Source organism: Mustela putorius, unplaced genomic scaffold (assembly GCF_011764305.1).
Source record: "Mustela putorius furo isolate JIRA1106 unplaced genomic scaffold, ASM1176430v1.1 tig00003854_pilon_pilon_pilon, whole genome shotgun sequence".
NCBI classification, from domain to species: Eukaryota; Metazoa; Chordata; class Mammalia; order Carnivora; family Mustelidae; genus Mustela; species Mustela putorius.
Window position 1 is genome coordinate 10368382 of NW_025422006.1, and position 25492 is coordinate 10393873.

Consider the following 25492-nt stretch of genomic DNA (forward strand, 5'->3'; position numbering starts at 1 on the left):
TTTGGTTGCTAAGTAGCATTACTCCCACTGATAGAAGCTTTCCTTCTAGGCAGCCTGATGTGTCACCAGGAAGCCTTTGGACAGACCACCCTGGGACAGATGCCCACCTCCGTTCCTACCAGGGGCCCCTCTGCCCCCCAAAACAGGCTCATGTTGCTGCCCTAAGTGGGAGGGTATTATCTAGTTGAATAACTTCTCAAACTTGTACTGTATTTCTCTCTATTTATTTTATTGTAAAAGAAATTCACATTTTTTGGAAAAATATTTTAAAATATGCAAACTTAAGGAAGAAAACAAAAGTCATAATCCATCACCTACCTATAACACCTATTAATTGTTGGTCATTTTCAAGTCTTTTCCTTATGCATAATTGCATATTCCATTGATAAAAATAATAACTGTCTAACTTTATGTATTTGTTGTTTAACATTAAGTTCTAGTTTTCGCGGTGTGTGTAAGTACTCTTCAGTGATTGTAATTAGGTGCAGTACAGATTACAGTGTAGATACACTATATTTACTTAACCAATAGTGGACATTTAGGGGGTTTCATCTCTGCTAAAATTTGTCAGCATTTAAGGTCAATTTGTTAAAACAAATCCTAACCCTGTAGACTTACAGGGTTTAAAAGAATGAGATTTTTAGAGGTGCCTGGGTGGCTCAGTGGGTTAAGCCTCTGCTTTTGGCTCAGGTCTTGATCTCAGGGTCCTGGGATCGAGCCCTGCATTAGGCTTTCTGTTCAGTGGGGAGCCTGCTTCCACCCCCCACCTGCCCTGCCTGACTCTCTGCCCACTTGTGATCTTTGTCTGTCAAATTAAAAAAAAAAAATGAGATTTTTAATCTATATAGTCAAATGGTTTCTAATCTATATAGTCAAATGGTTGCTTCAACTTTCACTTTCCCCAGCCATGTAAGGAGAGCCCGCTAGTCTACACTTTCACAACATTGAATGACTGCTTTAAAAAATGAGCTTTGCTATGTTAGAAAGCATGCTTTATTAGTTTATTTATTGCTAAATATTTATTATATATATTTATTGTATCAGTTACTCTGCTATTGTTGCTGCATGGAAGCAGTTGAGAGCCCAGGCATACGTAGGCAGGAAGATGAAACCCTTGGCTTTCAATTTTCACCAGTTGATATGCTAATCCAGTGAATATCTGTGTCTCCTGTAGCCTTCCTACACTGAATTTGACATCAGCGGCAATGTCCTCGCTCTGATCTTCAACCAAGGCATGATCTGGTAGGTCAGCTGTTGGACAGTGTTAGCACTTGTAGAAAAGCCTCAAAGATCATTATTGCGTAAGGCACTGTAGCCTGGTGTTAGAGAAGTCCTCAGTCTGGGTCTAACTCAACAGCTGCCTTTGTAAAGTGGATTGCTAGGAAAAGCTAGTGTGTGTGTGTGTGTGTGTGTGTATGTGTGTATTTCTAAATATATAATATATATTTATGAATATATATATAATATAAATATTATATATATAAAATGGATGTGCTATATTATATATATCATAGTGCATATAGTATATATAGTATATATGTTGCATATATGTATATATGTCTTGGAATATATAGAATATATTGTATATTATACATATTATATATACTATAGAATATAGAAAAATATAAAATACGTATATATATTTTTTCATATCTTAACTCTTGATCCTCAAAGGCACCTGCCTGTTTTGCAGAGCGTTCCTTTATCAAATACTGAGAGTCTGTTTCTGCTTTGTAGATTATTTGAAGGCTTTTTCTGCTTTTATATCCTCTGACACCAGGGTCTAACCATGAAACATTAATGATCCCATAACCGCATGTTAAGGATGAAACAAATTAATGGAAGGCTCTTCTGAGAAACTGATTTTGTTTTGTCATTATTGAGTATATTTAGAATACAACTCGCTGCTACTTTTAAAAATACTATCTTACCAAATCCAGTAGTTCGTGGAGATGAAACACATCTTTTAGGAAGGTCAAGCTAAAAATACGATCTTTATTTTGTAACTTGTTTCACAGGCCATTTGCACGTCAGAATTATGTCTTTTGATGTACAAAGGACTGTCATATCTTTTATTAAATGAAAGCATTCTCACTGTCAGCCTTGACAGGTTAAGATGAGCGGATACAGTAGAATTGTTTTGGAGTTTAAAAATTGAATCACAGTATGTGACTCATCTGGGGACCATGTGGTCTTGGAAATCTGTCACTCTTAACTAAGAGCACCCAACCCACAGATAGTTACACTTGAGCTTCTTTAATCCTACTTACACGTTTAATATCACAGTGTGCCATTGACCACACCATTGTCCCATGTACAAGGACCAATAACTATACAAGTTTTGCACAAGCTTCATATATTACTGAAATCCTTCAGTCATAGCTGGATTGAATCATTAAACCATTGCAAGACTGGACCTCTCTGCAAATGTTAAAATTATCTTGCTTCAGTAATATTAAGACTAGCCAAGGGCCCCATTGTCCTGCCATGGGAAGTTCCTGTGCCTCCCTAGGTCAATACATATGAAGGGAAGGCTATAAAAAGATGATCTTCTCCATTATCTGGTATGTTTAAAAATTTAATTCCCATCCTCTTACTTCCTAAATTTTGCAAGTTTTGGCTCATGTGTCCAGAGCTAAAGAGTGAAATGCATCTTCCGTTCTCCAAGCAGGGAGGAAAGTCAAGGTGGCCCAAACCAGGCCCACTGGCAGAGAGCATAAAGGGAGCAGCTTCTGTAAGTTCTGCATCTTTCCTTTTCTGGAGGGGATTATGCAGTTACAGCAGAAAAATGGCTAACATGACACCTGGAACAATGAGAAACCGTCACCTTGGATCAGTTTTAAAACTCCCTGGCTTTTACAGAGTGCCACAAATCCCTCAGACCTGGCAGGTGCCATTTGTGTAGACATCTGCTGCATGTCTGTTTCTCTCGCTAAGACAACAGATTGGCCTCGCAATTTATTTTCATGATCAGAAAAGCTGTTGTGATGGCTGTCCGGAGGAGTTTCACTTACAATTTTGTAGCTCTGTGGTCCACTATTGTTCATGTTGAGATTCTTAAATATCTACAGACCCTCCCCCATTTTCTCATGGGTGGACCCATTATTGAAATCTCTCCACTATCACCACACTATCCCTTTCTATGTATTCATCCTTTAGGTATTGGTCAAGTCTTGCTTCTTGTTAGTCTGAAGAAGACATTAGAAAGTGTTGGTGTTTTTTTGAGTGTACAGAGATCATCATACACTTATCAGAGTTTCAGAAGCAAAAGAACTATGATTTGGACCTTTGGGTCCACCCTTGGTACAGATGGTCTTTTCTCATCTCCCAGGAAGCTAGTGAAGCATGGGGATGTGGTGTGGTGGGCGAAGTGTGGACAGTGTGTTCTAAGTGCCGTAGGGTCCCCTGTACCAGGGGACTCACGCCTGGCAAGCTACTATTCTACACGGCATGAGGAACCCATACTTGAGTTTGGCCATACAGAAACACTCAATTCCCTTGGTTTGTGACTGGAGACATTGAGCTGTTGCTTTGTGGGTTTCTAATTAATGGAGGTTATTTACACTGATGCTATCAAAGTGAAACTTTATAGGTAAAATCCTTTTTGTCATGAAATGGGCTCAAATGACCAGTGAACCTTCATATGACACACTTAATTTAAAAATGGACAGCATAGGTTTTTGCAATCCTATTTTAAAATGATGAACACATATCCTTTCTCCCTCGTAGGAGGGTGTCGAGGCAGCAGAGAACACGGTACAAGGGAAGATGGGTTTGGACATTGCTCCAACACTGTGTCTCTGTGTACTCATTCACTAGTGTTGTCACCGTCTACTACCTCATTTTCTTGGTTGATCCAATGTGAATAATTTACCTGACGTGTACCGTGTCACCGGAGTAATAAGGAGAGCTCAGTGAAAGAAGCTTTCATTTGCTTTGATCTTCTTGGAAGAAAAGCATTTTATAAAGCTGAGGTATTCCAGGGATCTTTAACAGATGATGGGCTCAAGTCTGGGGAAGGGGCTTAGCGAGCCAAGCTGATGAGTGAGTCAAAGACAGGATGGGCAGGAGGGTGCAGGTATCAGTGTGCTGTTTTTCTAGTTTATGGTTCTTGAGCCATTTCTTCAATATTTATTTTGAAAATCTGAACTTTATTTGTAGATGCACGTATACAGGTGTGTGCGTGTGCATGTGTCCAGGTGAAGGAAGCAGGTACACATAGAAGTACAAATAGATGCGGCTTTAGGTAAGTCTGCATCTTAAACAATGTATAGAATTGTGTCTGAGGATAAATTAGCTTATGCAGCAGTTCAGCAGAACCCCAAATCTCAGTGGCTTCCAAAAGGAAGCATTTACTTCCTGTTTTCTCTACCTGCCCAGTGTGGGTTGGTAGAGGGCTCTGCCCTTGCAAGTTACTTTCACTGTGGATTCCTGGACTGGCAAAATCGGGTCCATCTGGAATCACTGGTCAGGAGAGCAGAGAGATGAGAACAGAATCTACACAGGGCTTTTAGTGTCTCTAGTAGTGAGATGCCTCATTATAATTACCATTTCATTGGCCAAAACAAATCCCATGGCCAAGCCTGCCTTTTAGAAGGGAGCAAGTATAATGATTCACGAGCATCTCACATCACTAATACTGGCATTTGAAGATACAGTGGAGCACTGTGTAATTCTGGTCCCATTCTTGAAGCTTGAGGATCCTCTTGCTCTCCTATAATAAAGATACCCTGTGCTGTTCCAAAGTCTATCTTCTTACCTTTTTTTAATTCATAAATTTTCTATTTTAGAACAGTGTTGGTTCACAGACAAACTGAGTGGAGAGTACAGAGCGTTCCCATACATCCCCACCCCCCGATATGCACAGCCTCCCCTACTGTCGACTCCCCGGATCACAGTGGTACACATATTATAGCTGATGAACCTGCATGGCTAGATCAGCATCTGAAGTTTGTACCATTAAAAGAAAAAAAATCATTTAGCTTCCTTTAGAGTCTTTGGTCCATTCAGTATGTTTTTGTTTGTTTGTTTGTTTTTTAAAGATTTTATTTATTTATTTGACAGAGATCACAAGTAGGCAGAGAGGCAGGCGGGGCGGGGCGGGGGGAAGCAGGCTCCCCGCTGAGCAGAGAGCCTGATGCGGGGCTCGATCCCAGGACCCTGAGATCATGAGCTGAAGGCAAGAGGCTTAACCCACTGAGTCACCCAGGCACCCCATCCATTCAGTATGTTAAACTATCATTCAGATCTGTTGTATGAAATCCTACCAACAGTACGTTCTAATTTTCGGCAAGATTCCAATTTTTAATGAAATCGTTTAATGCTAGTTTGAATCATTTCATTTACAGAAATAGCAGAAAACAATTTCTTCATCTAACTCACCCCTTGTCCCCTACCCATCCCCCCCCCATATTTATACCAAATTTGCAGTGGATTAGTTAAAGCAGCTACTCTACATATCCAGGAAATATAAAATGCTGAGCCTAACTAGAAGTGCCTAAGGCTTTATTAGAGCTGGGACAGTTTGAAAGACAGGACTCTGCTTATTCTTCTAAAATAAGTGCACATCTATCCTCTTTTTGGTTTTGGACCAATGCTTTGCTATTAATATGGTTTTATGATGCTAATAGATTTTCTCATCAAAGAAAATTCAAATTTATTTTGTTGAAATCACCAACTGAACTAGCAAGTAAAAGTGACCTCACTTGAATGCTTCCTATTTAAAAGTGGCATTTAAAGATAGTTTCTAAAAATCAGATGCACAAAGCAGTGAATTTCTAGGACAAAAATTCTTTCTGAAGTAAGAAAGTAAACAGATTAAATTAAATGAATGTGTTGAATTTTCATCTCAAACACATAAAGATTCCTATACACTATTAAGAAAACACTGTCTATTATTGGGCATAAATACATTAGCTCTAAAACACCATAATAGCTACAGAGCTAATAGAGGATAGCATCAGAAAAAGATAAATTTATTTGAATTTTTTCTCTTCCATTAAGCAAAAATTAATTAGCTATAAGAAAAATAATCTAGATGTACAGTTTATTTGAATAGAATGAGTGCTTTCAGGGCAGTTATATTAAAGAGAAGTTAAATTTCTGAATTTATTAATCAATGATTTGAGTATTAGAGGAAATCTGAGAAGTAGAAGAGAGATTTAATACATGTGATACGGGGGCACCTGGGTGGCTCAGTGGGTTAAAGTCTCCACCTTCAGCTCAGGTCATGATCTCAGGGTCTTGGGATTGAGCCCCCCATTGGTCTCTCTGTGCAGCAGGGAGCCTGCTTACCTCTCTCTCTGCCTGCCTCTTTGCCTACTTGTGATCTCTGTCAAATAAACAAAATCTTTTAAAAAAATAAAAATAAAAAAATACATGTGATACATTGTTTTCTCTGGTGTAGTTTAAGTTTATTAACGAGAACAGATATCGTTAGCGAACGGCATAATTGCCATGCGACAATCCCATAGGCATTTCCTGGATAATGGAGAGATGGTAAAATGTGCACAGAAGATGGAAATTGACCAGTCAGGTTTATTTATAAAAACGGGTTTGTGGGTCGGACGCCGCGCTACGTTTACACATGATGTGGCGTGAGCAGGTGCTGTGTGACTCTGTTACCAACGAAGAGAAGACTGGGACTGAGCAGAGGCACGTTTGTCTTTCCAGGATGGGCTCCTTCTTCGCTCCCAGCCTTCCAGGCATCAATATCCTTCGACTCCACACATCCATGTACTTCCAGTGCTGGGCCGTGATGTGTTGCAACGTCCCTGAGGCCAGGGTCTTCAAAGCTTCCAGATCGAATAACTTCTACCTGGGCATGCTGCTGCTCATCCTCTTCCTGTCCACCATGCCCGTCCTGTACATGATCGTGTCGCTGCCGCCATCTTTTGACTGTGGCCCCTTCAGGTTCTGCCCTTTGAAAATGCTGTTTTCTTCCAGGCGTGGAACTAGGAATAGTCTCTCCTATGAGTTTTGTTTCCCCCTGCCCCACCCCCCACCCCGCCAACAGCGGCATTTTGGTCAGTAGAAATGTGATTCTTTGGGCAGTCAGGCTCATGAGGTAACATGGAGATTCTTAGGCAAGTCCCTCGATTTTTCCTACTTGAGAATCGTAAAAGGGAAGATGATTTGTGTGCACCCGGGCTTTACCTGGGTAAAATACGGACAATAAATCAGAGCCATAAGAGGGTAGCAAAGAGCAAGGTTTGATGATTATGCTGGTGGGGATGTGAAAATTTTCCTGATGCTAGGCCAACACGTCCAAAATTCAGAAGTTATCGCTAGGTCATCCCCAATAGGATATAATTAATTAAAAGTAGATTATTGCACAAGCTATGTAGAAATGGGATCATTATTAGATAATTATGAATAAAAAGTGGGTCCTACATTTTATAATCCATAATGCTACATGCCAGTAAAACATTGAGGATAATGTGCAGCACGTATAATCTCTCAAAATAACAAGGATAAATCGTTCACATCAGTAATGAAAAGTCAGTCAGTTTCTCTGATCCAAACTGAAATGGACTTTTTCTCCAGTTCTCTATGACCAAATTCTGTCTGTGACACTTTTCAAGGAAACAAAGCCCCTGGGATCTGAGGAACTGAGATTTCATTCCCTAAATAGGGCCTTAGAAATGAACCTACCAAAAAAAAAAGGAAAGAAAGAAAGAAAGAAAGAAATGAATCTATCATGGACACCCACCCCACCCCCCTCCGCCGGGTGGCTCAGTTGGTTAAGTGTCTGACTCTTGAATTTGGCTCAGGTGATCTTAGGGTGGTAAGATTGAGCTCTGCACTCACCAGGCTCCACACTGGGCGTAGAACCTGCTTAAGATTCTTTCTCTCCCTCCTCTCCTCTGCCCTCTCTCTTAAAAAAAAAGAAATGAAATGAACCTACCACAAGTCCCCCCAAAGAATCTCTGCCAGTTGAGTCACTGGTCAGCATGCATTTGATTTCTTTCTCCTTCCCAAGTGAAAGAAACGTGAACGTGATAAGCCACGTGGGTGACAAGCATGAGCCCATCTTGCTGTCAGATGCCAAGTTATTAAAGTCAAAATTTCATTGCTCACAGACTTAAGTATAAAGGCATTTTCACTCTAACAATAGTTTGAGGAGTTACTGCTTTGCTGAAAAAAAAAAAAAAAAAAAAGGAAAATGTTAAGCCAGCTGATAGGGCAGAAACTACTGGAGTTCTGTCATACTTACGAAGCTGATGTTGACAAATCCTGATCAGTTCCGCCCCCCCCAACCCGCCCTGGGATGAAGTAAATAGTGCAGACAGTGACATCTGGAGACTAAATATGAAATTGCAGTCTTGAAGAAGAGCTTGGTCTTAATAAATGTCTAATGAATCTCTGGGTATAAAGTTCACCAGATAAGCCATTCAAAGACTTAAGTTACTTGCAAATTACCCATGCAAGTGAATATCCACGTGGAGTTTTAGATGTGCTTTTCGCTTTCTAGTGGCAAATCGATCTTTCTCAGAAAAATCTATCAAACGAAGGGAAACCCCACGAGGTCCACATGGATGGCACAAGTACTTTCCTGTGAAAGATAACCATTGAGCTAGACCTGTACCATGACCACACAGTTTTAGCCTTTTGAGCCTAACTCCTCTGCCTCTCTTTATATCACACACAGTTACTATTAACTTAATGAAAAAAAGATGAGATCGTATCTAAGGCGTACTCTCTGATTTTGATCAAGTGTTTTCCAATTGGCAAACTTAGGCAAAATTTCTGCCTATGTATCAAGATTCTGAGATCAAGAAAATTTTACATATTTTCAGTAGCATGTCAGGAAAGGGGTATTTCTATCTTACTTAAATAGTCTATTTCTCATGTCAGCGTCCTCATTTAGGAGCAAAAAAAAGTATGCTTTGTTTCTTTGTTTGGACTTAAATGTTTAAAAGGCTTGCTCTGCCCAGAAACTAGGAATGAGGTGAGAAAACATGCATTAATAGGAGCCTCACGGTTTGGCCAACCTAGGGATCCTGAGTTTGGGGTGGTTTGCTCAGCCTGTCTAGTCTGACCCTATGTGGCAGCTGGGTGGGCAGCAAACATGCATTTGAGGTAGGTTAATGGGGGGCCCCACAAGAGACACAGTGATGGCTAATCCCTCCCAGACAGGTATGTTTTCCTCAGGTAAGGTGGCTCTATTCCTTGGAAGAAGACCCATTCTGTAAAGCAATTTGATGAGGTATTCTAGCTTGTTGTGGTTTCCTGAGAGCTGATTAAGGAGTGTGAATTTTCCAGAAAATTATTCCAATAGACTGTTAACTGGATTTACCTTAAACAGTTCAGCAATCCCAATTAAGAAAAAAATTCTCTAATTGCTCTACCATATTGGCTGACATGATGTTTCTCCCCCAACCCCAGGCTAATAATTCTGAACAATTTCTAATTCTTTAGGCTCTCCATTCTCTCCATGTCAGTATCACCGTAATTATGTTTGTATGTATTTTTATCTTACTGCCAAGGTATTGTGTGTTCATCCTAGAAAACCTGGAAACTATAGAAACATTTCTACACGAAAATAAACAGTTCTCATAACCCCAAAGATTACCAACTGAAATAACAACTCTCAACATTTCGGCATGTTGTGTTCTGGTTTTCATTTTATGCAGCTTTTAAAAATAACTGAGATCGTACAGTAAGTGCAGATTTATATTGTATCGTGACACTTTTATATTTATATTTACTTCTGTTTTACATTGTGGTGCTGCTATTTTATTATTTATTTGCTATTATATTTTATGTGTGTGTGTGTGTGTGTGTTTTAATAGTGTTGCTGGCTTCTTGAGGTTGGGGATAGAATATTTTCAACTCTATGAGTCTAAACACAGTAGAGTGTTGGCCAGTAATCTGAAGGAATGATAGAATAACGACTGCTTATGCATTAAGCATTAGAGGAAATGTAGGAGTAAACTGGACGCTGATTCTGGTCCTGGAAGCTCTCGGCCCACTGGCAAGACAGGTCTGCTCATAGACATTCTAATACAGGGTGGTGGAGCTATCCATGCCCATAGGACCTTACGTGCAGTGTCATTTCATTTGACCATAGAGTCACAGCAGACTGAAAAGGACTTCTGGGGATGTTGGGATGTGGCACACTTTGGCTAAACTGTCAGAAAAAAAAAGGATTTTTAGGGATCAGTAGTTGCTTCTTTAGTTTGTATAGAAGTAAGAGATCTGGACTCCCATTAAGATGCCAGACCTCGAAAGGGGAAAATCCCCAGAGATGCTAATGACTTTGAATTTGGGACAGTCTGGATGCAGAGAAGACCTTTGTGGGTAGAGAACATTTTGTAAAATTCCGGTCCCCCCATTCTAACCACAGTCATCAGCCTCAGCCCAAGAAGTTGGAGAAGGGAGAGTGGATGGTCTTACCTTCCCTCGTGCTTGCCTGTCGTCCACTCGAGCTGTAGCCCCCATGTCTAGGAGAAAAGCATGACCAGTTCGAATGGATGAGGACAAAGAAATCTTAGTGGAATAAACTAATATCATCTTGAATGGTCTGCAAGCTACATTCCTCCTTAATACAGACAGGTCTTGCTAGGTGCAGATATGTAATTTGTGAAGCGAAACTTACACCTCGGCAGTTCAGTAACTAACTCTTGACTAGATACTTGGCGTTATTCTCAGTCTTTCGAAAGCTGTTATTAGTTAGACCATGAGCAAAAAAAAAAAAAATCATCTGGAACTTGTAGTTCATGTCTGTCTAGTAGGTGAGAATATATAAAGATCAAAAAACAAAAGCAAAACCAGAATATGAAGTGTTATACCAACCTTTATTCTGAAGATACATACCACTTGGCGATAAATAACCTAATCTTCTTTTCTGAGAATTACAGCTTTCACAGTCAAATCAATATGCACACACAGAAAAAATAGCTTGACATGATGGGCATTACTTTATAATTCTGAATATTATGCCCGAAGATAAGACAGACTTCCTGCTCTCATTTTTCTAGCTTACAAAGTTTGATTCTTACCTTAATGGGCTGAGAACAAACCCATTAAGGATTTCTGCTTTTCAGGCTTATTTTCCTCCTTTTCGCATTTTCTGTTCCTTGTAGTGGGACTGAGCCAGCAGTCATTAGGGCCTGTCCGCAAGAAATGGCAGAGCGAGAAAGGGCTCATCATTCAGTGTGGCTACCTATTAATAACTCCCACAAAAGCAGTCTGTGGAAAATGAGATAGCAGCTATTGCACGGGAGAGATATTGGATTATTTGTGAACTTTATTCCGTTAAGCTCTTCTTTATGTTCATTTCCAAGGCTAATTAAACAATTCGAGTGCACTATTTATTCAGCCCAAAGGGAGTGTTCCCCAACAAGGACAGCTGGCTGAGGGGTAGAGTTATGAGCTATTTATAAAATATATTTCAATCAAAATCTTAGAAATACAGCTTTAAAAAACCTGCTCCTAATGCTGTGGTTAAATTCCTAATTGCTCAACTGTGTGTTTCTGTTGGGATACCATGTCTCCTCCCTCACCCACATGTTGACAATAAGAGGTCAGAGTGCCCGGAGCTGGGGCTAAACATTAGGTTCCCAACCTGAAAGAGCCCTGAGGTGGTGTTTGAGAACGATTTCTAGGTTTTTTTTGCTGTCATTGTGGTTTTTACCTAGGTTGTAAATAAACCTCTCTCCCCTGCCCCTCTTTTTTTCCCCAGTGGCAAAAATAGAATGTTCGAAGTCATTGGGGAAACATTGGAGCATGATTTCCCAAGCTGGATGGCGAAGATCTTGAGGCAGCTTTCTAATCCCGGATTGGTCATCGCTATCATTTTGGTTATGGTGTATGTGCTTCTCCACTCATAGACAGGGTCTTTGTAATGAAGAATGGCTCCTTGTAAATTTCAGCTTTTTTTTCTTTCTTTCTTTCTTTCTTTTTTTTTTTTTTAAAGCTTTCCCATGCTCTCTAAGGGTTGTGCTATAATCTCCCCAAATTCAGGGCTGAATTACATGGTGGTGAGAGGCTGAAATTCATGAGCCATTTTCTAATCCTATTGGATGTAATTCATAGCCATCTGCATCTGTCTTTGCCTGCCTAGGATTATAAGATTTGTTCCCAAGTAACCAAAATAATTATCAGTAAACAGCTAAAGCAAGGGAAACATAAATGCTAAATGCTAGATCTAATCAGCACATTGAGCTTCCCCCTGTCTCCGGGCCCCCACCTCTTGTTCCATAAAGCAGATGGCTGGGAACACATAGAAATGATGAGCCTCTGATTTAGTATTCCCTCTGGGGACCCTATAGGCTATATTTTAGGTACCGTGTCCTTGTTCCTGAAAGGCCCTCAGCAAGTGTGTGTCCACAAAAATACAATCAGAGAGTCAGAAGGGTCTTGGAAAGGTCACCTAGTCTATCCCTTCAAAAGTCAGAGGTGATGTCCAAAGGGTATCCTTGGGAGGGGGTTTTTGTCTCCATGTAACTTGCATTGGCTTCTCTTGACCACCACAGAGATAAAATTACATTCTGAGGTAAAATATATGCTTACTGTCAAAGAGCTTTTAAAAAAAATGCGCTAGACCTTCCTTTCAACCCCTGAAGCCCTCTCAAACAGAAAGTCTGAAACCACCATTGCGTTCTCTCTCTCAAAGGAGGCAGGGAGGAAACCACCCTCAGAAACACTTTAAAAACAAAGCTGATGGAAAGGGTGGGGCTTGTTTTTGAAAAAGGTAAAACTAGGAAATCTTCTGAAAACAATCATTTGAAGTACATGAATTGGGTTCTGGGCCAAGTTGTTAGCATCATCTTTGTGATGGTCAGTCATCTTCATGGTAATGGGCCACATCAGAGACAACAGGTGTCATCATTAAAGTAATTTTCCTTACGTAAGAAAGAGCATAGTATAGCAAAATGGTAATAGTAGGTGGACAATAAATCCAACCTCTTTACGTTGGACCCCTTCTCTGAGGGTGAGCTAATAGCCCAGGGGGATAATTCAACAGTAAAGCAGATTACATTATTTTTTAGAGAACCTCCATGGTGGGGTAGCATTCAGAATCTGGTAGTGAGTCTCTGGTGCACATGTGTTAGAAATGGACCTGCCGGATGCAGCCTGTTTCACCAGATGGCCCTTGAAGTGATTTTTCTTTTCTAAGTTTTAATGGGACAGTGGCTTCTGGGACCACGTGAAGTATCACCTGGTTTTTTAAAAGTCAAGGCCATTTAGTGGTATAAATGAGATCCTATATTAAAAAAATAAAACCCAACAAAACTTAATGTCAGATTTTATGACTATCGTCTTAACTTACTGAGAGATTTATTTCTAAGCAAAGGAGCAACCTTGTTCTAATACCACCGATCGAAGATTTAACAAGCTGTCTGAGTGTGGAAGAAGAACTAACGTTGCCTGTGTTCCAGGCACTACCTGTACATTAATCATTTAATTTCCACTATAACCTGAAAGGGTTGGCCTCATCAATCCCATTATTGATACGACAAGGAAGACCTACCCCCAAATCAAGTGCCTAATAAGTCCGTTCAAACCCATGTCCTATTTCTCATCTCTCATCCCCCCTAAGTCTTTGAAGCACCAAACACTGAGTTTGGGATGAATGGAAAATTACAGAATATACAGAAGATCTCGAAGTCACTGAGCAGGGATGGTCTATTCCCATGGTCGGCACATTTTTTTCTTAAAGGGCCAAATCCTAAATCTATTAGGTTGGATGGGTCAAACGACGAAATTGGGGGTATTATGTAAGTACTTAACATAACCATGGAAAAGTGTAAAAACCATTCTTAGTTCATAGGCCATGCAGAACAGGCTGGGAGTCATTTCTGCCCCAAAGACTACAGTTTGCCAAGCCTTGGTACAGATTGTGTAGTGAAAAGCTGGCAGGATATGAGGTCAAATAGATGTCCTGCAAGGCTGATTATAGTTCTGAGGTTCTGATTTAAAACCCAATTTCAGTTTATTGCTGACTTGATTTTTCAAATCCTGAGATCTCATCTTCCAGTTCCTGGGGCTCATGCAATTGGCTTGGCTCTTTATTACCTTTAATTAGAGAATGTTACACATTATACGCATTTTGAATTTCCCCAATGGATCATATTACATCAGCTTGGATGGTTTTTGGGTAAATGAGTAGATTTCAGGTTACTTCTCTGTAGCCGGGTTCATTCCTTTGGAGACTAGAGAATTCTAGAACTACAAGTGACTTGTGAGGTCTTTGGGTTTATCCTCCAAATCCAGGTACTTTTCTATAAACATCCATGTAACACACACACATTTTTATTGAGCACCTACTTCATGCCAAATAGTGTACCAAACGCTTTCATGTACATAATTGCATTCAAACTCCCATCACTCATATAAGAGATAAACAAACCCAGCTAAACCATATCAATAATTGTGTTGCTAGCACCAGATGGCTCATAAAGAATATAATCTGGCATGGTTGGGGAGTAGAGGAAATGTGTTTAGTATCTAGCTATTTGCAACAAAGAGCAATGCCAGTTACCTTTTTTTTTTTTTAACTGCATTTTGTTTGTTTGTTTTGCTTTAAATGAAGATGAACATATTTATTTTTATACAAATGTTTGGCTGGAATTTGCTCTTTCTAGAAATGTAAATGTCAACACCAAGTTAGGAATATTCCTTTATAAAACATTTTTTTTTTTGAAGAAGGGAGAAATGCAAACAATACATCCTGTGGAAATAAAAAAACCCATGTTAGTGAACTATGATGAGGAGGGTTATATTCTTTGCTATAAAAGCCAAAGGAGGAAATTTAAAGCAGAAAGTCAGTTTTTTTATTCTACACATTCCCTATGCTTCAGGAGATTAATGTCAACTTGAAGTGTTACTTTCAATTATGATTTCAACCGATACTAGTACATTTCCAAGAAGAAGCTACAGTTAGACGGCGGGGTATGGTAGACAGAATGCCGGGCTGTGGAAGACGACCCCCTTGGCTCCCATCTTCCCAGGTCACCCCTAGTAATCATGTCCCAAATGTACTTCTTTTCTCTGTGTACTTCAGTCTTTCATCTGTACAATAAAAGATTAGAGTAGAACATATCTTAAAGTCCATTCCAGTGCCCCAGTGTTCTATGATTTAGTGGATGTAAATTTAAGAAGACTCAAACTAAAAAATAACCATAAATCTTATTATTTTAAAAATGTAGCTTGACCATCTATTACCTCAATGCTACTGCAAAGGGCCAGAAGGCAGCAAATCTGGATCTAAAAAAGAAGATGAAACAGGTAGGATATAATTTATTTCATTAACATATTATCTTTATTAACGGCAAGTAGTAGGAAATACCAGGAAAGCTCACGTTCTTTTCCTTTTTGTATTGTATAGCAAGCTTTGGAGAACAAATTGCGCAACAAGAAAATGGCAGCTGCCCGAGCAGGTTGGAGGAATGTTGATGATTGCAATTTTCCCCCTACAGAAAAATGCTCTTCCCCTTCCCCCCACCTCTCTAAATGGGGCATTTGATGCATGTGGTGTTATGGCCGTGAGTCTGTTCACCCTCTTAGCCTTCATATCTAGGAGGTTTGGTTGTTTTCCAGCAGGGGAAAGGCAAGAGAAAGGAAAATTCAGACGTGTAAACTTGGCAGTGGTAATGGAAAGGTGACTTTGTAAATTGACAGAAGATGAAGATGACATCTATATAGTCATAATCAAATAGCAGACACAAGGGACACCTGGGTGGCTCAATCAGCTAAGTGTCTCCCTTCTGCCTAGGTCATAATCTCATGGTCTTGGGGTCCGGGCCCGTGTTGGGATCCCTGCTACGCAGGGAGTCTGCTTCTCCCTTTGCCCTTCCCCTCTACCAGACTCATGCTATCTCTCTTAAATAAATAAATAAAAATAAAATCTTTTATATATAAAAAAATAGACCCAAATGCAGAGTGTCTCCTTCTCAGTGGGACCCTTTTTATACATAGATGGATACCCAGGGAAGATAATATTAGGCTCTTCTGAACCCACCACTGTTGATTTCCTGGAGTCTTTTCTAAATCATTAATCTCTTTTTTTGGTAACCTCCTTAATTTAAAAACACTCCAGTAAGGTATATGCCTATTTGCCAAGATCCCCTATACGCTCTGCATTCCTCATGGAAAAGTGATGTCTAAGAAGTTTAGAGGAAATTTTTTCAAACTTTCCCCTCATTCTTAACTTTAAAACTTTTACCATTACCAGGGATGCCTGGGTGGTTCAGTTGGTTAAGCGGCTGCCTTCAGCTCGGGTCATGATCCCGGTGTCCGGGATCGAGTCCCGCATCAGGCTCCATGCTCAGCGGGGAGCCTGCTTCTCCCTCTGCTTCTGCCTGCCACTCTGTCTGTCTGTGCGCTCTCTCTCTCTCTGACAAATAAATAAAAATAAATAAATAAATAAAAACAAAAAAACTTTACCATTACCAGGACTTTCCCCCTATGTAAGTAATAGAACCCAACCCAAATGGATTTAAGTAGAAAATAAATAAGTAAATTCATTAGTCCACACAAATGAATCACAGAGTGGTATGTATGGCTTCAGGCCACGTTTTGCCCCAAGTTTAGAAGTGAACAGAGCTGAGCCCCATTTCTCTGGAGTTCTTTCAATGCTCCTCCTTCTATATTGGCTGACCTTTATGGCAACTGGAGCAGATGTAGCAATTTCCAGTGCTCTGTCCTTGTATTACACTTGTCTTAGATTTATTTATTTTTTTCATTACTAAGCTATTTGTGTCTTTAATTGCATTTAATTTTTCCAGCTTCAACAAATGAAATTATAATACATATTTAAGCATACGACGTGCATTTTGATACGCATATCCATTATGAAAGGACTCCCACCACTGAGTTCATTAACACATCCCTTACCTTACATATTTCCTTTTTCTTTTTGGTGTAAAGGCTTAAGTTCTACTCTCTTAGCCAATTTCAATTATATCATGTGGGATCATCAACTATAGTTCACTGTGTTACACATAATAGTCTCAGACCTTATTCATCCTACGACTGAAAATTTGTACCCTTCTACAGTCTCGCCCTATCCCCCCCACCCCCAAGCTCCTGGTTACCACCATGCTACTCTCTGTGTTCATCAGTTTGACTTTTTTTTTCTTTTTTTTCAGATTCCACATATAAGTGATACCACGCAGTGTTTGTCTTCCTCTGTCTAGCTTATTTTACTTTCCACATTGTTGTAAATGGCAGGATTTCCTTTTTTATAAGGCTGAATATTATTATATTATTATGATATTATACACATATATCCCATTTTCTTTCTCCATTTCTCCGTAGATGGACTCTTATGTCGTTTTTATCCTCCCGTGCCGCAGTGAGCGTGGGAACACAAATTAATGATTTCATTTCCCCTGGATATATATCCCAGAAGTAGGATGCTGGCTCATAGGATAGATCTATTTTTAATTTCTTGAGGAACTTTCATACTGTTTTCCATACTGGCCATGTCACTTTACATTCCCACCACCAGTGCACAGTGGTTCCCTTTTCTCCACATCCTTGCCAGCATTGATTGTCTCTTGCCTTTTTGATAATAGACATCCTGCCGGCGTGAGGTGCTATCTCATTGTGGTTTGGTTTGCATTTTCCTGATAGTGATCTCAAGCACCTTTTCATGTACAAATATTGACCACGTGTATGTCTTCTTTGAATTAATGCTTATTCAGGTCCTTTTCCCATTTTAAATTAGGTTATTTGGTTTTTATGTTGTTGAGTTGTTTCATTTCCTTGTCTGTTTTGGATATTAACCCCTTCTCAAATTGCAGATAGTCTCCCCCATTCCATAGCTTGCTTATTCATGTTATTGATGATTCCCTCTGCTGTGCAGAAGCTTTTTATTTTTATTTTATTTTTTATTTATTTATTTTTTTGTGCAGAAGCTTTTTAGTTTAATGTTTACTTTTGTTGCTTTTGTTTTTTGTGTCAAATACAAAAATCATGCCAAGACCAAGGGCAAGGAGATTTTTTCCCCTAGGTTTTCTACTAGGGGTTTTATGGTATAAGGTCTTATATTTTGTGTTGATTTTTGTGTATAAGGGTTCAGTTTCATTCTTTTTTATGTGGATATCCAGTTTTCCCAGCACTATTTATTGAAGAGAATATCCATTCTTCATTGTGTATTTTTAGTACTTGCCAAAAACTAAGTGGCCGTGTGTGTGTGTTTATGCCCCGTTTCTCTGTTCCATTTTAGTGATCTTACTGTCTGTTTTGATGCCAACACCATACTGTTTAATTACTGTAGCTATCTTTAATATAGTTTGAGATCAGGAAGTGTGAGGTCTCCAGCTTTGTTGTCTCTCAAGATTGTTTGGCTATTTGGGATATTTCTGTGGTTCCATCAAATATAAGGATTGTTTTTTCTATTTCTTTGAAAATGCCATTGGAATTTTGATAAGGATTGCATTGAATCTGTAGATTGCTTTGGGTGGTATGTGCATTTTCACGGTATTAGTTCTTCTAATCCATTAACATGAGTGATCTCTCCATTTGTAAGTGTCTTCTTTAATCGTTACATAATAGCATAATTATTATGTAATGAAGTATTATTTAATATATTATGTCATTGCATAATAATGTAATCATTACATAATAAATGATCTGTATCTCATGTTACCATTTTTGGCTTAAAATGTATTTTGTCTGAAATAAATGTAGCTATACCTGCTTCTGGTTTCCATTTGCATGGAATATATTTTTCCATCCCTTCACTCTTGGTTTCTGTGTGTCCTTAAAGCCGAAGTGAGCCCCTTGGGCATCTTAGAGTTGGAAGCAAATATGTCACACATGTCTTCTCTGCTCTTGTATTTCCTCCAGATTGTGACTATAACTTAACATGAGCAAATGAGTGTTTAGAGTAGTGAGGGAAAAGTTCTGACTTTTAAGATCTGAATTCTAGGTAAAGCTTACTGTTACCTTTGTTGTTTTAAATAATGATATAATCCTATTGCATGCTATTTATTTGATATTTTCCCATAATTTGTACTTAAAAATGTGTACAACCTTTGTAAAGGAAGAGACTATCTTATTCATAGTTGCTTTCTCAGAATTTACTATCATTCAATTAAACACCAACTGAATTCCTACTGGCCCATGAGGAATTCTTTTACTGGAAAAATTTTTAAAGGGTACGTTTTTATATTAATTATATAAATAGTACTGAATAGATTTTATAAAAAGAGAAGAAATCTCATTTTCACTATCCTGAAAATAAGAAATATGGAAATATTTTGAATATAAAAATACTAAATATTACAGCAGTGTGGGGCACATTTGGAAGATATGGGTTTCAAAGATCACCTCTTTCAGAACATTAAGCACAGTGAAAGCTCAATTGTCACTTGCTTCTTCATCTTTTCTCTCTCTCTTTCCCTCTCTTGAACAGCTGCGGCTGCTGGTGGCCAGTAACTTTCATAGACACGCTGGGACCCAGAAGTACTCCTCACCTTGCTGTTTAAAACCAATGACTCACGTAAAAGTCAAGATGACAAGCATCGTGAAGTTGCTGTTCCCTTGTTCTAACCCTCATGGATTGTCAAGGTCATGCCGGTCAGTCAAGGCCTTGTCAGTCCTAGTTCAGCAGGGACAACCTCCACCTTGTTCCAAATGAAGGGATTTGCTCCTGCACCCGCACTTTCTCCCCTGATTTCCCTGACATCACTTCCAGCAAACTGATTTAAGAGTGAATGTATCCAGCAAAACAGGTTACTGGTTTACCATTTGGGTTAATTAAAAATACTTCGCTCATATGGACTTCTGTGTTATAGACTCCTTCTGCCTTAGTATTCTTTGCCTTGGAACAGAGATATTTCACCTTTTTTTTTTTCCTTCAGAGTTCAGAAATATTTTCATAAAGTATTCATTATAATTATTCACTAAATCACAGTTTAAAACCAACATCTTGTTTTCCATTTTTTTTTCCTCTCTCTCCCTCCAGGGCTCCCTCAACTTCACACTCAAGACTCTTTATTTGCTGGTGGTTCAGTATAAAAAGGAATGGGCTTTTTAAAAGAAAAATCCTAAGGGAAATAGAGGTCTAAGTAGCACAGGGTTGAAGTTCTCTCAGTTTGAGGAAGTACATGGGTCATAGACAACCTACCTCTTTGTGAGTTTTGATTTTTTTTTAAGACAGTTGTACACGATTGCAACTTCTTCACAGCCTGATCGCGACCTCCAATGATCACATCACCTGAGTTTAGATTCTAATATTCCACGATGTGTCTTTGCTTTTTTGTTAAGGTTGGGAAAACGTATACTTTTATGGGGGGGAGGGCTCAGTTTATGGATGTGTTTAAGCGTTAGTATTTATTCAAAGTTTGAATTGACTTTGAAGAGGCCAGGTGCCCTCAGCTGGACTTGTTATGTGACTTCAGTTACATCTAGTCACCCACAGCGTCCTTTTCCAGAGCTAAGCCAATTTGCCTGCCATTTCCTGCAATTGACTTGCTGGGTTTTGTTTCCATGTCTTTGAGTTTTTCCTTCTTCACTCTGGATCTGGCTGTGAAATGATCTCCTGTTCCTCTGCCAACCCATTTGCTCATCACTTGCCGTGATACAAATTCAAGAGGTTCTTCCTTTGGTCCAGTTTTCCAGATTGGCCTCCATTCCCAAATGTATCTCTCCTCAGCAGGTTTCCTTGGGCCCTCATGTCTTTAATTCAGAGTCTATGATTTACACAGACTTTCCTGTGATTTTTAACAGTTCTTACTGTTTCCTGTAATGCATGGATCATCTTTCCTCTCCAGATTGGAAGCTCCCTATGAGCAGGGATCATGCCTTTTAACTCCTTTGTATGCCTAGTAAGTATAGTGCTATATTCACAGGTAGGCACTGAGTAAATGCTTGTTAATTAAATTGAATCAATTTAACTTACAGCAGCCGCACTGTGAAACAAGAACTTCCGTTACCTGCATGAAAAATGTTACTCTGATGTCATAAATGGAATCACCTATTGCCCTGCGGGTTTATCATCTCATTTGATTCTAATGCAGATGAGCAAATAAAGCAAAAGCTTATTTATACGTGGATTGTTTTTGTACTGTATAGTAATAAGATTAGAGAATTGGTTTATATGTGTGGCCAAGTATACAATGTGGGTGACGCTCCCTTGTTCTTGATCTACTTCATAACAAAGATGATGAGAGATGACAAATCGTCCCCCAAGGACTTCATCTCCTAAAGGTAATTTCCTTTTTTTTTTTTCAGTCTAGTTACCATCTGTCACCATACAGTTATTACCAATATTATTGACTATACTCCCTGTACTGTGCATTGCGTCTCCATGGCTTATTTTATAATTGAGTTTATACCTCTTGAAGCAATTGTACTTTTGGAAAAATGCTCATGGTATAAGAATTCAGGCATGATATTCTAAGTTTCAGCCTTTCTAAAAATTAAGTTGGATTTTTATGGCACCTAAATACCCACCTGATTTAAGTTAAGCATTTTTAGAAACTTTAACCCTTTTAGTCTCCAGAGAGCTGCCCAAAATGTTTCCCCAGTACCACCTGAACGAGCATCTGAACAAGTGAAGGCCACTTCCACCGTTGTCTGAGGACGAGTCTGAGAATAGCCTTGTACCGGGAAGGTTCTGATTGCTATGATCTAGTTCTGTTTCATTATTTCTAAATATAATGATCAAGGCCATAGGAAGAATTTTAGAAGGTAAATGAACAAACCAACCAGCTAGACTGAACCTTTCATTTTTTTCTGAGGGAAATAAAAAATAAATTCTGGAAAATATATGTGGAAACCAAATTTACTTCTCTGAAGAGCTTTTCAATTTGAAAACTGAAAAACTGCGTTTTGACACATGGTTTGAATCATTTCCTTTGGCTTCTGAGAGGAAGCACACAGTTTAAACCATATCAAGGGATTCATATTAACAATACTTTGACCTGAACTATGTTTTCTTATCCCGATGGATCCCTACCTGTACCAGAGCCATGTTGGCCAGGTTGGGAAATAGATTTTGGTGACCCAAATATCATCCAATGGCGAGGTGTAGTTCCGCTAGTTGCCACAGCGGGGCAGCCTTTGCTATTGTCAGTCCTCAGTCGATGAGTTAATAAGAGGTTTGGGATCCATTTCCCTGCCTTACACTTCAGTGCTGGAGCCCTGCCTTAACCTAGTTGACCCTACTGGAACTTGCAATGTTTCACTTTGATTTACCAGTCCTTTCCTCAGGGAATATGAGTAGATTGTAGGGAAGTGGGCTTGTAATGCATGCAGGGACCACACTGGGGTAGTAGTACACATGTTTGTCAAACATAATGTCTCCCAAGTATCACCTGCTCTACTTTCTCCCGCTGTTTCCTACCACCTGACAAACTGTTCTTCTTGGTTTCCAGAATCTTCTAGAATGATACTACACCTTATGAAGCCATTTTAAGATTGAGGAAAATCAATGTTAGCTTTCCATTTCAGGCAAGACTGTCCCTTTCTTCACCATGACACAGGTATTACAGTACATTGTCAGAAACTGGAAAAGAGTTTTACTATTTTTTTATTCTCTATCGAGTGCGATGCCAAGCAACACTCAGATGTTATCCTCACCTTTCCCAGAGTTCCAAAGCTAGGATTTTTTGATGAGTAAATAACCCTGGGCTTCAGTATTGGCATCACATGCTTAGTAAATTGAATGTAAACAAAGAAGTTTAGCCTGCAGTGGAACACCGACTTCTTTGGCGGGGGTGGGGGGGCCAGTGAGATGGGAATCTGATGACTTTTATTTCCTCACTTAAGTCAAACATATAATACCGAGTTATAACGTTTTTTTTGCCTTGTTTGGTGTATGAGGATAAAAGCAATTTGTTGAAAAATATATCCCAAAAGAATAAGTAAGCAGGCTTCAAAATCAAGAGCCTTAAGAATGGGATTGGCAGCGCTCAGCTCTCAATGCAGGTAGGTACTTGATTTTTTGGAAGATAGACATTGAAACTTAAGAATTTTTTTTTTTTTAAATGAGCTAAACTCATGGCCTCTTTCTGTCTTTACTTCCTGAGAGAAGGAAGTACCAAAATGTGATGGTGACAGGAGTTCTCAAGCCCCTTTATGAGATTTATTTTCCTCGGAGTTCTCTGGTAATGGACTGCCTTGACACTTGGCCTTGGATGGTCCTGCAGCCTTTTCCAGGATGGATCGTGGTGAGTTAATAACTATGAATAATAGAAAAATATATATGATAAATACGTGACCTCTTTTGAGAACTTAGATATTATATAACACCTAACTTTTTCATACATACCAAGAAATTTTCATATAAATCCTTGTGGTTATTTAAAACCTCATAATAGGAGTGCCTGTGTGGCTCAGTCAGTTAAGTGTCTTACTCTTGATTTTGCCTCAGGTCATGATCTTAAGGTCCTGGGATCCAGCCCCATGTCTGATCTGTGCTCAGCAGGGACACTGCTTGAGGCTTCTCTCTCTCCCTCTCCTCCTGTCCCACCCCCAACTGGCACACAAGCTCTCTCTCAAATAAATAAATCTTTAAAAAAAATAATAGAAACTTATAATAATAGAGGTACATGTTCATTACAACAAATTTAAAAATTTTGCATAGAATAAAAAAAGTAAAAAAACAAAAACCCAAATCCCGTAATTCTACTGTCCAGAAAAACCGCTGTTAATGTTTGAATGCAGGTTTTTTTTTTTTCCTTCAAATTCACACACATATACCCAGACTCCATAAAATATTTTGGATCGTAAGATATATTTAGTTTTATCTTACTTACTTATTTAACATTTTCCCATGTCATAAAATTACTTCAAGACAATTTTTAATGACTATAAAATATGTCACATAACTTTAAGGAAATTGTTCAAGACCTCATGTTTCTCATCTCTGAAAATGGGAAGAGTAAGAGTCCTACCCCATAAAATTTCTATTTGGGATTAAAAGAGAAAATCTGCATAGAACACAGCACCGTGCCTGGTGTGTGTTTAGTGCTCAGCAATAGCTATGGTTGCCATCCTTGTTTTTAGGGAGTTCTAAATAATTGTAGTTATGGTGTAATTAATTTATCTGCTTGACCATACATATAAGCTCTGTGAAGTAATCGAGAACACTATTGAAATGAGAAATTATCAAAGCCTGATCATAATTTTTATGGCACACTGAAAATATGGTGAGCCCCAATATCTAAATTTAAGTAAAAACAAGATTAGCCTAAAAAACTAAACTTACACATATGCTGCTGAGGTCAGACGCTCCTTTCTAAAAAAAAAAAAAATCCTGCTTTGTTGGTTCTCTAAACACCTGCTTACTTGCTTTACCTTATAATCCAGCCATGGAATTAGCTATCTGATGTGCTTATAAATTTGAGTATAAGGTCCTACAGGTATGGTTAGCATTTTGCAGTGATTATATAAATAAGGACCTTGAGTCAACAGGAACAGAGAGTGTGACTGAGTTGAGTGTTAAAATCCTAAAATGCTTTTTTTTTTCTTTTAAGATCAGACTTTTTTCCTATGGGAGTATATAGCACAGTTTTGATATAGAAGTAAATGGAAGAAATGGCTTCAGGAAATCAGTCTATATATTAAGGCAGGTCAAACTGAATGACATTAATCAAGAAAATTTTTTGTGAATGTGGTCTTGTTATGCTTGGTGTGAAGATACCTCTGAAAAAGATAATAGATAAATAGTTCTGAAGGGCAAGATGCTTAGGACAAGGGCCTCAGAACTGACAAATTCTTATAGTGGAATTCAAAGTTGCACAAGTGTCTATGGCGTGACCCTCAGCAGGAGAAAATCAGCCTGCTGCAGAAGGAACCATTGGCTAGATCTACAACCGATCTCAATGGGATACGGAATGAGTTGATTCCATAGGAAATGTTTGTCCCTGGTGAAGGAATAGATGAGACCCAGTGGACATACTCAGCTTTTATATCATGGAAAAGGCTCCATACGTGTCAGCTCAACAGACCACTAGATTAACCATGGGGGCTGAGTGTGGCGTGGCGGTTGAGGGGGTGGTCAAAGAGCACTGTCTAGGGAGTCTAAGGTTTGAGCTCCAGTTCTGTTCCTGGACTAAAAGCATTATTCACTGGCCATGTGATTCTCTGGTTATCATTACTAGCTTTTTGACCCAGGCTGACTACTTACCCTCACTAGGCTTCCTTTATGTCATCTTTAAAATGGATTATAATCGGCTCTGTTCAGATTGCTGTTGGAATCGCATGGGATGATGCTGCTGATGAAAACTGGCCTGCACCATTTAGCAGGTAGCGCACAGGTCAGTGTACAATTAACAGCTGGATCAATATTACCCCTGATTCTCCTTTTCTTGTCCATCAGATATTTTCACTTGAAAATGTTAGGAATATTTTTAAAAATTAGGATGATTTGAATTGAGCTAATTCAGAAAATGATTCCATCTTAAACCACTTGCAAAACAGGTTTTACTCAGTTGGAAAAACCCAGTCTTTCACAGACCCAATAAAAACAACCGTTTGGCAGGGAGGGGGCACCTGGCTGGCTCAGTCCATAGATACGCCACTCAGTCTC

At 39.1% G+C, this 25492-nt stretch overlaps 1 protein-coding gene across 5 annotated transcripts in view; it reads left to right on the plus strand.

Moving 5' to 3' along the window:
* Positions 1-23145, plus strand: part of TMC1 (transmembrane channel like 1) — a 352389-nt gene extending 329244 nt beyond the window's left edge. For 3 of the 5 annotated variants that reach the window (XM_045065101.1, XM_045065103.1, XM_045065102.1), the window contains exons 20-24: positions 1175-1242; positions 6673-6912; positions 11687-11812; positions 15156-15234; positions 19370-23145. In XM_045065101.1, coding sequence (XP_044921036.1) covers positions 1175-1242; positions 6673-6912; positions 11687-11812; positions 15156-15234; positions 19370-19594 — 738 coding nt within the window. In that variant the 3' untranslated portion in view covers positions 19595-23145. Of the gene's footprint in view, positions 1-1174; positions 1243-6672; positions 6913-11686; positions 11813-15155; positions 15235-15334; positions 15387-19369 lie in introns of all 5 variants that reach the window. The other 2 variants (XM_045065104.1, XM_045065105.1) reach the window with 2 other exon arrangements.
* The last annotated feature ends 2347 nt before the right edge of the window (positions 23146-25492 follow it).